Source organism: Globicephala melas, chromosome 10 (assembly GCF_963455315.2).
Source record: "Globicephala melas chromosome 10, mGloMel1.2, whole genome shotgun sequence".
NCBI lineage: Eukaryota > Metazoa > Chordata > Mammalia > Artiodactyla > Delphinidae > Globicephala > Globicephala melas.
In genome coordinates, this window is record NC_083323.1 from 4,244,713 (window position 1) to 4,261,044 (window position 16,332).

Consider the following 16,332-nt stretch of genomic DNA (forward strand, 5'->3'; position numbering starts at 1 on the left):
TGTTGAGGATTTTTGCATCTATATTCATCAGTGATATTGGTCTGTAATTTTCTTTTTTTGTCATATCTTTGTCTGGTTTTGGTATCAGGGTGATGGTGGCCTCATAGAATGAGTTTGGGAGTGTTCCTCTGCAATTTTTTGGAAGAGTTTGAGAAGGATGGATGTTAGCTCTTCTTTAAATGTTTGATAGAATTCACCTGTGAAGCCATCTGGTCCTGGACTTTTGTTTGTTGGAAGATTTTTAATCACAGTTTCAATTTCATTACTTGTGATTGGCCTGTTCATATTTTCTATTTCTTCCCGGTTCAGTCTTGGAAGGTTATACCTTTCTAAGAATTTGTCCATTTCTTCTAGGTTGTCCATTTTATTGGCATAGAGTTGCTTGTAGTAGTCTCTTAGGATGCTTTGTATTTCTGCGGTGTCTGTTGTAACTTCTCCTTTTTCATTTCTAATTTTATTGATTTGAGTCCTCTCCCTCTTTTTCTTGATGAGTCTGGCTAATGGTTTATCAATTTTGTTTATCTTCTCAAAGAACCAGCTTTTAGTTTTATTCATCTTTGCTATTGTTTTCTTTGTTTCTATTTCATTTATTTCTGCTCTGATCTTTATGATTTCTTTCCTTCTGCTAACTTTGGGTTTTGTTTGTTCTTCTTTCTCTGGTTCCTTTAGGTGTAAGGGTAGATTGTTTATTTGAGATTTTTCTTGTTTCTTGAGGTAGTCTTGTATAGCTATAAACTTCCCTCTTAGAACTGCTTTTGCTGCATCCCATAGGTTTTGGATCATCATGTTTTCATTGTCATTTGTCTCTAGGTATTTTTTGATTTCCTCTTTGATTTCTTCAGTGATCTCTTGGTTATTTAGTAACGTATTGTTTAGCCTCCATGTGTTTGTGTTTTTTACGTTTTTTTCCCTGTAATTCATTTCTAATCTCATAGTGTTGTGGTCAGAAAAGATGCTTGATATGATTTCAATTTTCTTAAATTTACTGAGGCTTGAATTGTGACCCAAGATATGATATGTCCTGGAGAATGTTCTGTGCGCACTTGAGAAGAAAGTGTAATCTGCTGTTTTTGGATGGAATGTCATAAATATCAGTTAAATCTATCTGGTCTATTGTGTCATTTAAAGCTTCTGTTTCCTTATTTATTTTCATTTTGGATGATCTGTCCATTGGTATAAGTGAGGTTTTAAAGTCCCCTACTATTATTGTGTTGCTGTCGATTTCCTCTTTTATAGCTGTTAGCAGTTGCCTTATGTATTGAGGTGCTCCTATGTTGGGTGCATATATATTTATAATTGTTATATCTTCTTCTTGGATTGATCCCTTGATCATTATGTAGTGTCCTTCCTTGTCTCTTGTAACATTCTTTAAAGTCTATTTTATCTGATATGAGTATTGCTACTCCAGCTTTCTTTTGATTTCCATTTGCATGGAATATCTTTTTCCATCCCCTCACTTTCAGTCTGTATGTGTCCCTAGGTCTGAAGTGGGTCTCTTGTAGACAGCATATATATGCTGTCTTGTTTTTTTATCCATTCAGCAAGCCTGTGTCTTTTGGTTGGAGCATTTAATCCATTCATGTTTAAGGTAATTATCGATACGTATGTTCCTAAGACCATTTTCTTAATTGTTTTGGGTTTGTTTCTGTAGGTCCTTTTCTTCTCTTGTGTTTCCCACTTAGAGAAGTTCCTTTAGCATTTGTTGTAGAGCTGCTTTCGTGGTGCTGAATTCTCTTAGCTTTTGCTTGTCTGTAAAACTTTTGATTTCTCCATTGAATCTGAATGAGATCCTTGCCGGGTAGAGTAATCTTGGTTGTAGGTTCTTGCCTGTCATCACTTTAAGTATATCATGCTTCTTCCTTCTGGCTTGTAGAGTTTCTGCTGAGAAATCAGCTGTTAACCTTATGGGAGTTCCCTTGTATGTTATTTGTCGTATTTCCCTTGCTGCTTTCAATAATTTTTCTTTGTCTTTAATTTTTGCCATAATTTTTGCCAATTTGATTACTATGTGTCTTGGCATGTTTCTCCTTGGGTTTATCCTGTATGGGACTCTCTGTGCTTCCTGGACTTGGGTGGCTATTTCCTTTCCCACGTTAGGGAAGTTTTCAACTATAATCTCTTCAAATATTTTCTCAGGTCCTTTCTCTCTCTCTTCTCCTTCTGCGACCCTATAATGTGAATGTTGTTGCGTTTAATGTTGTCCCAGAGGTCTCTTAGGCTGTCTTCATTTCTTGTCATTCTTTTTTCTTTATTCTGTTCCGCAGCAGTGAATTCCACCATTCTGTCTTCCAGGTCACCTATCTGTTCTTCTGCCTCAGTTATTCTGCTATTGATTCCTTCTAGTGTATTTTTCATTTCAGTTATTGTATTGTTCATCTCTGTTTGTTTGTTCTTTAATTCTTCTAGGTCTTTGTTAAACATTTCTTCCATCTTCTTGATCTTTGCCTCCATTCTTTTTCCAAGGTCCTGGATCATCTTCACTATCATTATTCTGAATTCTTTTTCTGGAAGGTTGCCTATCTCCACTTCATTTAGTTGTTTTTCTGGGGTTTTATCTTGTTCCTTCATCTGGTACATAGCCCTCTGCCTTTTCATCTTGTCTATCTTTCTGTGAATGTGGTTTTTGTTCCACAGGCTGCAGGATTGTAGTTGTTCTTGCTTCTGCTGTCTTCACCTTTCTTTTAAATCCTATTATTTTTCTCTCTGGTCATCTATGCAACATTCCATTTCTGAGTCTAGAGCAGGGGTCAGCAAACTATTTCTGAACTTGGCACAGCTTAATCAGGCATTGAAGAACTTCCCAAGTGATCCTCCCTTTCTTGCTGCCTGCTCAGCTGAAGACACTCATTTTGCTTCACAGATGTATTCGCTTCTGTCCTACTCTTGAGCAAGGAGAAGCAGAGAAAACTGAGCAGCTCACAAGGTGGATACTGTTAAAAAAGAAAAAAAAAAGGACACCTAGATTTTCATTGGTGCAGTGTGTTTTGTTTTGTTTTTTTATAAATTTATTTATTTTTAGCTGTGTTGGGTCGTCATTGCTGTGCGCAGGCTTTCTCTAGTTGTGGTGAGTGCGGGCTACTCTTTGTTGCAGTGTGCAGGCTTCTCATTGTCGTGGCTTCTCTTGTGCGGAGCACGGGCTCTAGGCACACAGGCTTCAGTAGTTGTGGCATGTGGGCTCAGTAGTTGTGGCTTGCGGGCTCTAGATCTCAGGCTCAGTAGTTGTGGCGCACGGGCTTAGTTGCTCTGCGGCATGTGGGATCTTCCCAAGCCAGGGCTCGAACCCGTGTCCTTTGCATTGGCAGGCAGGTTCTTAACCACTGTGCCACCAGGGAAGCCCGGTACACTGTGTTTTTAATCCACCAAAATCATTCTTTTTGATGCTCAGATTTTCATAACTTTAATCAGTGGGAGCTCCTTCAAGCTGCCTCCTGTGTCCTTTGGTCATGACCTCATTAATATTTGAAAGCTTCCTTGCTTTCTAACGTAAGATGTCCCAGTTTTCAGGCTTATCTTCAGTTTTCTCTGCCTCAGACTTGGAATTAGCCACTTCTCCAATGATTTCTGGTTTTTTTTAGAAGTTAAGGTATTAAAGACCGCCATCTGGGAACTAGAATATTCAGTGCCTTTGGGTAACAGTGGTTCTGGGTCATTTCAGAGGATGGGGCTAGAAAATGCATAAAGTGCTTTTTCAGATTTGTTTTTTTTTTTTATAATAACAGCTTTATTGAAATGTCATTTGCATATCATAAAATTCATCCTTTTAAAGTGTACACTTCAGTGATGTTTAGTATATTCATAGAGTTGTATAACCATCATCACTATCTAATTCTAGAATATTTTCATTATCCCAAACAGAAACCTTGTACCCATTAGTAATCATTCCCCATTATCTCCTCTCTACCCAGTCCCTGGCAACCACTAATCTACTTTCTGTCACTATGGATTTGCCTGTTCTGGACATTTCATATAAATGGAATCATACGATATGTGGCGCTTTGTGTCTGGCTTTACATTTCCATTGTCAATGAACAAGGGTTCAGATTTCTCCACATCTTCACCAGCAGTTGTTTGTTACTGTTTGTGTGATTTCTTTTAGCCATCCTAGTTGATGTGAAGTGATATTTCATTATAGTTTTGATTTGCTTTTTCCTAATTACTAATATGATTTTGAACATCTTTTCATGTTACAGTAATTTTTAAAATTTGAGTTCATGCTGATATTTTTCCATTCACTTTAAAAAAAAATTAATTAATTAATTAGGCTGCATTGGGTCTTCGTTGCTGTGCGCAGGCTTTCTCTAGTTGTGGCAAGCAGGGGCTACTCTTCGTTGTGGTGCGCGGGCTTCTCATTGCAGTGGCTTCTCTTGTTGCGGAGCACAGGCGCTCTAGGTGCGTGGGCTCGGTAGTTGTGGCATGCGGGCTCAGTAGTTGTGGCTCGCGGGCTCTAGAGCGCAGGCTAAGTAGTTGTGGCGCACGGGCTTAGTTGCTCCACGGCATGTGGGATCTTCCCGGAGCAGGGCTCGAACCCGTGTCCCCTGCATTGGCAGGTGGATTCTTAACCACTGCACCACGAGGGAAGTCCCTCCATTCACTTTTAACTGTGTTTTCACTGTTTCTTGCTTTTCGTCATTGTGAATATTTTTTCTTACTCTGAAAATCTTATTTCCTAATATGACTAATATAATTACTTATTTGCTTTAACTTAAAATGTAAAGAAAACTGTCTTAAACCACCATAACATTATAAATGATAAAGCAACTGAAGGAAATTTGAAATTCCTTTGTACTTCATTTTGGTTCTTAGAATGGATCCTACTAAGAACGTACAGTCAGAATTCTGTGATCTGAAGTCCCTTGAAATAAATCATTTCTCAGTATGCCTGTGTTACCAATTTAATATTCAGTTAAGTTTACTTGTTTGTGATTGTTTTCATTTATGGGATTTTTTCAATTTAGGTTTTTTTTTTAAAAATCAGGAATGCATATACATACTTTAAAGGTCAAAACTCTATGGAAAAGTATACACAGAAATCTTGCTTCTACCCCTGTATCTGTCAGGGTCCCAACAGGAAACAAGTGGCACACTCAAATTAGGACAGTTTGAGGAAGACTTATTTACAAAGGGGCTAATTACAAAGGTGTGGGAAGGCTGTAGAGGAATCCCAATGAATAGAGGGATCACACAGCTAGCAGCAGTGGAGCTGCTGCCACCCCAAGGCTCAGAGAGGAAGGAACCCACAAGGAGCTTCAAAAAGCCAGTGACCTGGTGTTGAAGGGCACAGCAAGTCAGAAGCCACCTTACAGAGGAAAATAGGGAAGTAAATACCCTGACCTCACTCTTTTCCCTTCTTCCCTCCTGCCAGGGCTCTCCATTGGCCAAATCCAACTAGAAGCTCAAAGGCATGAGAGCTTGTGGATAAAGGCAGAAGCAGGGTGAGGCAAACAGAAGGGGTCCAACTCAGTTTCTGTGTCCCGCTCTTCTTCACCTTCTATACATAACCATTAATTTCTTGATTATCCTTCAGTGTTTCTTTATGCAAATGCTAGGAAATATGTGTGTATTGTTATTCCCAACCCCACACTTTTTCTTTAAGTAAAAGTTCGTATTTGGTTTTTTGCTATATATGCTGTTATGTACTTTTCTTTTTTCATTTCCCACTTCCTCTTCTGTTCTCTTGTTGCTGTGTAATTCTCCATTGTGTGGCTACATAGTTATTTCAAGTGGTCCTTTAATTTTTGGACACTTAAGTTGTTTCCAATCTACTTCTGTTAGAAATGACTTATAATTGTATAATTGTGTATTTGCCATTGTGTAGTTTTGCACATGTATCAGGGAGATAGATTTCCAGAAGTGGAATTGCTGGTTCAAGAGCTAAGTTATAATTTAGTAGCTATTGCCAAATCACCCCCATAGTGGTTGTACCATTTTGTACTCCCAACAGTCATTTAATGAGAGGTCCTGTTTAAGAATATGTTTTCAAAATTTTGGATTTTTGCCAGTCTAGTAAGTGAGAAATGGTAGTCAAAACAGTTTTAATTTACATTTCTCTTATTATGACTGAGCTCAAGTGTCTTTTCATATGGTTAAGGGCCTTTTGTATTTCTGTTTCTCTGAATTGCCCTTTTATGTTCTTTGCCCATTTTTCTGGTGGGTTGTTATCTTAGAAATCCTTATAAAATGTATCTGAAAACGTCACTGCTATTCCTAAAATCCTTTATGGCTTCAAATAATCTTCAGCATGAAGTTTATTTCTCTCTTATCATTTCCAACCTTGTAAGCTTTGCTCCACCTCTGTATTATTACTTACCCTTTTCTCACTGGAATGGTACCTTGCTTTCCCATTTGTACTAATGATCAAGCTATCATCTTTTCCTGGAGTGGTTATGTTTACCTTCAGCACTGCCTCCCCAAACTTCTACTTACTCTTTAAAACTTAGCCCAGAATTATCTCCTGCAGAGTCTACTCAGAGTCTCCAGTCGTTAGTGCTTCTCTTAAATGCTTCATAGTTCTTTGTGTTAATTTTATCTTAGAACTTACTATATAGTAAGTTATAATTTCCTCCTTTTAGTGGGAAGAGTATAGATTTTGGAATCAGACGCCTAACCCCAAAACATGATTTGTTTGACTTTGAGCCTCTGCTTTTTTACTTATGAAATGCAAATTAAATATCTATCTCATAGGATTATTGCAAAGACTGAATAAAATAATAGATGTGGAGTGTCTGGCACAAAATGGGGTTCAATAAAAATTGATCATATTCCCCACTGTAAGTACCTTAGGGGAAAATTCTACATACTGTTTCTTTTTAGCCTGAGTACTTAGGAGAATGCCTGATTAATAGGTGTTCTATAAATGTTTGTAGAATGAATGAATGCATTTGAAGAGGCAAGAGAGTGAAGGTTGAGTCCAGCTAGGAGGCTTTTGGGAGTAAGGAGTACTTAAATAGCTAGAAGGATGGTAAAGAAGGAGCAGATTGGAAGAGATATGCAGAGCTGAAATCAAAAAGGAACTTATGGGACTTCCCTGGTGGCGCAGTGGTTGAGAGTCTGCCTGCTAATGCAGGGGACACAGGTTTGAGCCCTGGTCTGGGAGGATCCCACATGCCGCGGAGCAACTAGGCCCGTGAGCCACAACTACTGAGCCTGCGCGTCTGGAGCCTGTGCTCTGCAACAAGAGAGGCCGCGATAGTGAGAGGCCCATGCACCGCGATGAAGAGTGGCCCCCGCTTGCCACAACTAGAGAAAGCCCTCGCACAGAAACGAAGACCCAACACGCAAAAATAAATTACTTAATTAATTAAAAAATAAAAGGGACTTACCAGCTGTTGCTAAGAGGGCAAATGAGTGGCAAATATTGAGGTTTTGAGATGGGAGAGTGATACTGTAATTTTTATGTCTTTGAATATTTGGTTCATCTTCATCAAGTGATGATAGTCTAAAAGGTAACTCTTCCAGAATTATTATTTTCCTGATGTTGGTTTTGAATTATTTATAGCAGAGGTTCCTGCTCTGACCATTACAAAACTTAACTTGGTTCATTAATTCATTCATTTTTGCCAACAGGTGGTTGTTAAGCTAGGCACTTAACAAATGTTTCCTGACCATCCTATCTGAAGTTACCTCTCCCAGTTACCCTCTATTTCATCACTCAGTTTGTTTCCTCATGATACTTATAATATATAATTCTTTTTTGTTTATTGTTTGACTTTCTTAATAGATTATAACATTCATTAGACAGAGTTGTATCTCTCTTGTTCTTTTACTGTATCCTTATGACCTAGCACACAAAAGAATTAATGTAATGAATGAATTTGGATGGGGAAGTGTTTATTTTAGGCAGACTTTCAATAAGGATTGACCAAAACCAGTTTCTGTTTAATTCTGTTACTGTCAGACTTAATAATTCAATTGTTTGTTTGGTCCTATATATGTAACCATCTTACAATAGCTCTCAATCTGCAGATTATCAGTTAACCCAAAAAAGCCATGTTTCATACCTGTTAGTTAACTGAGACTTAGTTAAATACATTTGCAGCATTTTTAACCACTTCTAGTTCTTTCTAGAAAGATCATGAACTTCTAAAACTAAGCCATATTTCCAGTGATTGGCAGTATTCTCTTGTTTATGTTACTTTCCCTGCTTTGGGCACTAGAAATTTAAACTGCTTGTGGATATGAGGGAACGAATGTGAAAAAGAAAGAAAATTACGTACAGATGGTAGTAGCTGAAATGACATTGCACCTTGGAAATTGTCTTAAACTATCGGCTCATGGTTGGAGAACAGTTTGCCATTTGAGTTGGGAGTCCCCAAGACTACCCCCAGTTTCACTAGGAGGACTCCCAGGACTCAGCATATAGTTGTACCCAGGACTGTTACTCATAACAGCAAAAGGAAACAAAGCAAACTCAGCAAAGGGAAAAGGCACATGAGGAACTCTGAGGAAACCAGGTGCAAGGTTCCATGAATCCTCCCGCAGTGGAGTCACACAGGACAGGCTTAATTCCTCCAGCAACGAGTTGTGACAACACATTGTGAGATGTTGTTTACCAAAGAACCTCATTAAAGACTCAACCCCTAGGGTTTTTATTGGGAAATGGTCACATAAGCACCTCTGCCTAGCACATACCAAAATTCCAGACCCCTACAAAGAAAGCAAGTATTCAGCATAAATCATATTGTTTATATAAACAGTTTAGGCACAGTGCAACATTCTTATCAGAAAGTGGTGGAAACCCTCACAGAATCCAAATCCCAATCCCATGATGCCAGCTAACCTTGTAAGCAGGACTTTCAGCAGATAGCAAGCTTGGACATGCTATATAACTTTTCTGCACTACCAGCACATACCAATCATAAATGTTCTAGCAACCCTAGTCTAGCCTTTGGGAAAATCCTGGAGGTAGCCATTTTTTAAAAATATGTGACACTTATAAAGTGGGGACACTTTATAAAGTGGGGATAACTGAAATTCAGAGAAGTTAAGTGATTTGCCATGGTATGATACTTAATAGCGGGAGAGAGCTGGGGCTTAGATCCATGTATAGATCCTTACATTTAGATAACTTAATACTCTACCATAGCTACATAGAAACCAGTTATCTACATAAAATTGTTCCGTCACATGCCTTTTGAATACAAAAAAGACAGTACTATTTAGATACGTGTATTGGCCCTTGGTAGCCCGGTTTCTTTGGCTCTGGGCAAGGTTTTTCATCATTAAGAATAAATAACTTTTTCTCTCCTTCCCCAGGAAAATCTAATGTAATGGATGCACTTAGTTTTGTAATGGGAGAAAAAATAGCTAATTTAAGAGTGAAAACTATTCAAGAACTTATTCATGGAGCACATATTGGAAAACCTGTTTCTTCTTCTGCAAGTGTAAAAATTGTATACGTGGAAGAAAGTGGAGAAGAGAAAACATTTGCAAGGACTATCCGAGGTATTTTTTTATCTTGGGTAGCAAGTAATAGAACCTGTTTGATTCTACACCGGACTTTTCTTTAAGCAGACATATTTATTCGAATTCCCCTACTGTCAAGTAGCATTTTTCTCCCTGGTTATTCCGTTAAAATGAAGGAGGGAGTCTACCTCAAAGACGGTGATGTCATAAAAGTCCTTCCTGAGGTTCTTTGTTTACAGTGATGTCATAAAAGTCCTTCCTGAGGTTCTTTGTTTACGTTTATCTCTGGTTTTCCTAGTGATGAACTAACTAAATGCGTATTTTTGGTTTGTTTGGGAAGTTTTTCCTACCACCAAAAAGCAAATTGTGTGAAATGTTTGACTTTGTATTTTGTTATGATTTATTCATGAATCCCTGTATTTCCTGAGTAAACAAGATTGAGAGTTATGTATATATATTTTTTCTATTTATGTGGGAGTTTACAGAGCCTCTGTAAGTAGACGTTTCTTGGTTTTGTTTTTTGTTGTTTTCAGTCTGCCACTACAACATGGTTCTAATGTTCTAATGTATAAATACTCTTATTAACTTTCCTCAACTTCAATCACAGATAATTTTAGAAATACTTATTATTATGTACATATACCTTAGTGCATAATTTAAGTATTTCACCACTTTATCACTTAGATATTTTCATTGGTTACTTTTCTCACTTTCTTGGAGTTTTTTTATCAAAAATCTCCATCTCAGTCAGAGTCCCTAGCTTACTCTATTTACTTAATAAACCATCATAAATTTATTTTTTCCCATCTTTATTGAGGTATAATTGACAAATAAAAATTGTATATGTTCAAATTGTATAACTTGATGTTTTAATATACATTGTGAAATAATCGCCACAATCAAGCTAATTAACATATGTATCACCTCACACGGTTACTATTTTCTGTGTGTGTGTGTGTGTGTGTGTGTGAACACTTAAGATCTACCCTCCTAGCAAATTTGAACTATACTATACAGTATTGTTAACCATAGTCACATTGCTATACTTAGATCTCCAGAACTTACTCATCTTGCGTAAGTGAAACTTTGTACCTCTTGACCCGCATCTCCCCATTTCCCCCTCCCCCAAGCCCCTGGCAACCACCATTCTTCTCTCTGCTTCTATGAGTTTAACTGTTTTAGATTCCACATATAGATGAGATCATTCAATACTTGTCTTTCTGTATGTGGCTTATTTCGCTACCATAATGTCCTCCAGGTTCATCCATGATGTCACAAATGGCAGGATTTCCTTCTTTTTTAAGGCTGAATAATATTCCTACATTTTCTGTATCCAGCCATCCATTGAAAGACATTTAGGTTGTTTCCATATCTTAGTTATTGTGAATAATGTTGCAATGAACATAGGAGTGCAAATAACTCTTCAAGGTACAGATTTCATTTTTTTTGTATATATGCTCAGAAGTGGGATTTCTGGCTCATAAGGTAGTTCTATTTTTAATTCTTTTAGGAATCTTCATACTGTTTTCCATAGTGACTGTACCAATTTATATTCCCACCAACAATAGTCAAGGGTTCCCTTTTCTTCACATCCTACCAACACTTGTCTTTTGTCTTTTTGATTCTAATAGGTGTGAGGTGATATCTCATTCTGGTTTTGATTTGCATTTTGCTGGTGATTCCTACTATTGAGCACCCTTTAACATACCTGTTTGCCATCTGTATGTCAACTTTTGAGAAATATCTATTCAGGTTCTTTGCCCATTTTTAAATTGGGTTATTTGGTTTTTTGCTGTTGAGTTATATGAATTCCTTATTCATTTTGGATATTAACCCCTGTCAGATAAGTGGTTCCAAAATATTTTCTCCCATTCTGTAGGTTACCTTTTGCACTCTGTTGATTGATTCCCTTGCTGTGTAGAAGCTTTTCAGTTTGATACAATTCCACTTGTCTATTTTTGCTTTTGTTGCTTGTGCTTTTGGTATCATATCCAAAAAAATCGTTGCCCAGAGCAATGTCAGGAAGCTTTTTCCCTATGTTTTCTTTTAGTAGTTTCATAGTTTCAGGTATTACATTTACGTCTTTAATCCATTTTGAGTTAATTTTTGTGTATGGTGTCCATTTTGTATAAGGGTCCAATTTTATTCTTCTGCATGTGGATATCCAGTTTTCCCAACACTATTTATTGAAGAGACTGTCTTTTCCCCATTGTGTGTTCTTGGCACCTTTGTTGAAGATCAGTTAACTGTAGATGCTTAGATTTCTTTCTGGTCTCTCTATTCTATTCCATTGTTCTGTATGTTTTTATGACAATACCACACTGCTTTGATTACTGTGGCTTTGTAATGTAACTTCAGATCAGGAAGTGTGATGCCTCCAGCTTTGTTCTTCTTCCCAGCTCATCTGTCTTAGTCCATTATTATAATAAGATACCACAGACTTCTTAGCTTATAAACTATAGAAAGTTATTTCTCACAGTTCTGGGGACTAAAAATACAAGCTTAGGGTGCCAGCATGGTTGGATGAAGGCTCTCTTCTGTGCAGACTTTTCATTGTATCCTCACATGTGGATGGGACTAGGGAGCCTTGTAGGATCTTTTTATAAGCACACTAATACCATTCATGAGGGCTCCTCTGTCATGACCTAATCACCTCCCAAAGGCCTCACCTTCTAACACCATCACCTTTGGGGTTAGGATTTCATCATATGAATTTAGTGGGGACACAAACATTCAGACCGTTCCAGCATCCTATTTAAAATTGCAATGCCTCTTTCCCCTACACAGAGACTACCACACCCCCTTCCTACCTCTACTTTACTCCTTAGCACTTAACACTTCCTCGCATGATAGTCATTTTACTTACATATCTCATTTTTGTCTGTCTCCATTATTAGGATATAAGCTCCTTGAGGTCAGACATCTGTTCTGTTCACTGCTGTAGAGCACTCCTTGGCATGTAGTAGACACTCAATATTTGTTGACTGATTAAATGCATTTACTAACATGTATATTATTGCATAACTGGCTATTTCAGTAAGAAAAAAATTTTATTAAGCTTTCAGTAGTTGTTGATATATGTCTGGTATTTATACTTCCTATAACAGCCTTTATTCTTTTATTTTAGGGGGATGCTCAGAATATTGTTTTAATGATAGTCCTGTGAGTCGTTCTGCTTATATCACAGAGTTAGAAAAGATAGGCATAATAGTCAAAGCACGGAACTGTCTAGTTTTTCAGGTAAATAGCTTGTAGTATTTTATTTTATTCATGATTTTGAAAATATATCATTATATTTTATATGTTGGTGTGCTTAACTATTTTTAAAAGGGAACTGTGGAGTCAATTTCACTGAAAAAACCCAAAGAAAGAACGCAGTTTTTTGAGGAAATCAGCACTTCAGGAGAGCTTATAGGAGAATATGAGGAAAAGAAAAGAAAGTTACAGAAAGCCGAAGAAGATGCACAGTTTAATTTTAATAAGAAAAAAAATGTAGCTGCAGAGCGTAAACATGCAAAATTAGAGAAGGAAGAGGTAAGGTGTCATGATGTAACTAATTAAGTGTTGGATACAAAAACTTTGTGTTAGAATTGTAGGTATTGGTGTGGGGTTACTAAAAAGATTCTTTTAATAACATAAGACAAATAAAGCCCATTATTCATCAGAGATAAACTTTTTGATGTATTTTCCACTGTTCGGGTTTTTTCTCCCAAATAGGCAGGACAACCTGCACTGCAAAGATGTCTGATTTTCCCAACTAAAATTAAACTTGAGGGATTTATATCTCACATTGCAGAGGCTCTCAAACTTTTGGATCTTGTCCTCTTATACTTTAAAAATTATTGAGGACCCCGAAGAGTTTCTGTTCATGTGGGTTGTGTCTATTTATATGTATTGTATTTAAAATTAAAACTGAGACATTTAAAAAATATATTTTAATGATTAGTGTAAAAATAATAATAAACTCATTTCATATTAACATAAGTAACATATTTTTATGAAAAATAACTGAGTTTTCTAAAACCAAATAATTAGAAGAGTGGTATTGTTTTACCTTTTTATAATCTCCTTAATATCTGGCTTAATAGAAGACAGATGAATTCTCATATCTGCTTCTGTATTAAATCTTATTTGTGTTAAGACCTAGCAGCTTTACCCTCCATTGGCTTTTACAGCATCAGTGCAGATGCCAACACAGTGAAAAAGGCAAATAAAATCTGAGTATTATTATGAAACTAGTTTTGACCTCAGGGGTTTCGTTAAAGCGTGAAACTGTAAAACTCTAGGAGGCCATAGCCACACTTTGTGAATGCCATTCTGTGGTAGTTCTTTCTTTTTTTTTTTTTAAATTAATTAATTAATTTTTTGCCTGCGTTGGGTCTTCGTTGCTGCGCTCAGGCTTTCTCTAGTTGTGGCGAGCGGGGGCTACTCTGCGTTGCAGTGCGCAGGCTTCTCTTGCTGTGGGGCAAGGGCTCAAGGTGCGTGGGCTTCAATAGTTGTGGCTCGTGGGGTTAGTTGCCCCGCGGCATGTGGGGGCTTCCTGGACCAGGGCTCAAACCCGTGTCCCCTGCATTAGCAGGCGGATTCCCAACCACTGCGCCACCAGGAAAGTCCCTCTGTGGTAGTTCTTGGTGCCCTTCACAATGTCTAATGTAGTGCCTTGTATATTGTTGATAACTGTTTGCCTTTAGAGTAATCTTTTTCAAATACAAATCAGATTTTGTCTTGCATAAAATCTCTTCGAGAGCAGTGCTTCCTATTGCACTGAGAATCTAGTCTCCCTTTCCAGCCTGCTGATCTGCCCCTTGTTCACCGCTGAAGCTTTAACTTCCTCTACTCTCCTACCACACTGACCTTTATTATTTATTGGAAACACCATGCTCCCTTCTATCCTGGAGCTTTTGCTATTTCCTCTCCCTAGATAGTTGTACACCTGATTTTTACATGGCTGGTACTCTCATTCAAGTTTTCATAAAAAAGCCATTTACTCAGGCAGGCATTTGCTGTCCACGCCCCCAGTCTAAATTAGCATCCCTTCCCTGGTACTATTGCATTACTCTATTTTGTTTCTTTTGTAGCATTTTTTTTTAAGATTTATTATTTATTTATTTTGGCTGCACCGAGTCTTAGTTGCGGCATGTAGGATCTTTTTTTTTTTTTAAGCTGTGGCACGTGGACTTCTTAGTTGCGGCATGCATTCGGAATCTAGTTCCCCGACCAGAGATCGAACCTGAGCCCCCTGCATTGGGAGCATGGAGTCTTACCCACTGGACCACCAGGGAAGTCCCTATTTTGTAGCATATTTTGCTGTATGAAATTATCTTGTGTATTATTTGTTTGCTTATTTCATCTCTGACTCCTCTTCTTCCCTCCCTGCCCCATTAAAATAACTAGATTATAAACTTACAAGAGCAGAGACTGTTTCGATCTTGTTTTCTACTATATTTCCAGTACATAGAAGAGGGCTTGGCACACAATAGGCAATTAATAAATATTTGAAGAAATAAATGAAAAGTGGATGTGTTCCTTATTAGTGATGTTTCTCTGTTTTCTTCACATTTTTGTATGTATGTGTATGTCCTTGGTTTTGTCAGTAGAAAGGGGTGGTGTTAAGTGAAAGTCAAACTATAGTATGCATAATATACTCAAACAGCTTACAGCAGTGTAGAATTGAAGACCTTTAAAAATTATAAGGACAGTTAGAGTAGTCCACCTTCCCAGTTATTTTTTACAACATCCTGGCAGATGACCGTTTACCCAGTACTTGGAATATTTCATTGATTAAGAGCTTTCCTCTTAAGGCAGCACTTTCCTTTATTTCTTTATTAATAGCACAAATACTAAAGAAATTCTTCCATCTCACATATAACTTAGAACTTTAAAATAGTCCTATTAGTTCTATTCCTAGAAAAAATTACATCCTATAGAAGGAATTTTACCTGGAATCATTGAATTTAAAGTCTCTGGGGACCTTAAAAGTCATATAACTTCCTTCAGTTTAAAAATGAGGAAGCTGATGTCAGACATGCTTGCCAAACTCTGAGGTCAAGACAAAAATGGGACAGGACTCGGTTAGTGGGTGGCCCTTCATGGTTCTTACTACCATACCACTGAGTGCATGAATATAAAATCCTTTACTGGGCTTCCCTGGTGGCGCAGCGGTTAAGAATCCGCCTGCCAGTTCAGGGGACACAGGTTCGTGTCCTGGTCCGGGAAGATCCCACATGCCACGGAGCAACTAAGCCCATGCGCCACAACTTCTGAGCCTGAGCTCTAGAGCCCGTGAGCCTCAACTACTGAAGCCCGCATGCCTAGAGCCTGTGCTCCACAACAAGAGAAGCCACCGAGATGAGAAGCCCGTGCACCACAACAAAGACCCAACTCAGCCAAAAATAAAGAAAGAAAGAAATTTTAGAAAATAAATAAAGTCCTTTACTGGTTTATTGTAGAAGCATATGCAGAAGCCTTCTCCAAATAATGGTACTTTTGGCAAGAATGACATTTGTTAATGATGAAAATAAAAATTCATTAGCGATCATTTGTTGGCACTCTAGTTGAGTTTATGAAAGGTCAATGTAAAATATACTCCCTTTTAACTGTTGTTGAATTGTACTGTTTTATAGGCAGAACGTTACCAGAGTCTCCTTGAAGAACTGAAAAAAAGCAAGATACAACTGCAGCTTTTCCAACTGTATCACAATGAGAAAAAAATTTCTTTTCTAAACAGTGAGTTAGAGCGTGTGAATAAGGATTTGAGTGTCACAAAAGAGTCTCTTTCTAGTCATGAAAACACAGTTAAAGCCAAGAAGAAGGAACATGGAATGTTAAGCAGACAACTGCAACAAACAGAAAAAGAATTAAAGTGAGTTTTCAAAATAGTTATTAACAGTTGGATTTTATGTAGATTGATAGAAAATATAAAAATATAAG

General features: G+C 37.6%; 1 protein-coding gene across 1 annotated transcript in view; it reads left to right on the top strand.

Annotated features, from left to right (window-relative positions):
* SMC1B (structural maintenance of chromosomes 1B) overlaps positions 1-16,332 on the top strand; it is an 85,521-nt gene that overhangs the window by 8,990 nt on the left and 60,199 nt on the right. The window contains exons 2-5 of the mRNA XM_030855651.2: positions 9,253-9,441; positions 12,530-12,642; positions 12,733-12,936; positions 16,026-16,264. Coding sequence (XP_030711511.1) covers positions 9,253-9,441; positions 12,530-12,642; positions 12,733-12,936; positions 16,026-16,264 — 745 coding nt within the window. The remainder of the gene's footprint in view (positions 1-9,252; positions 9,442-12,529; positions 12,643-12,732; positions 12,937-16,025; positions 16,265-16,332) is intronic.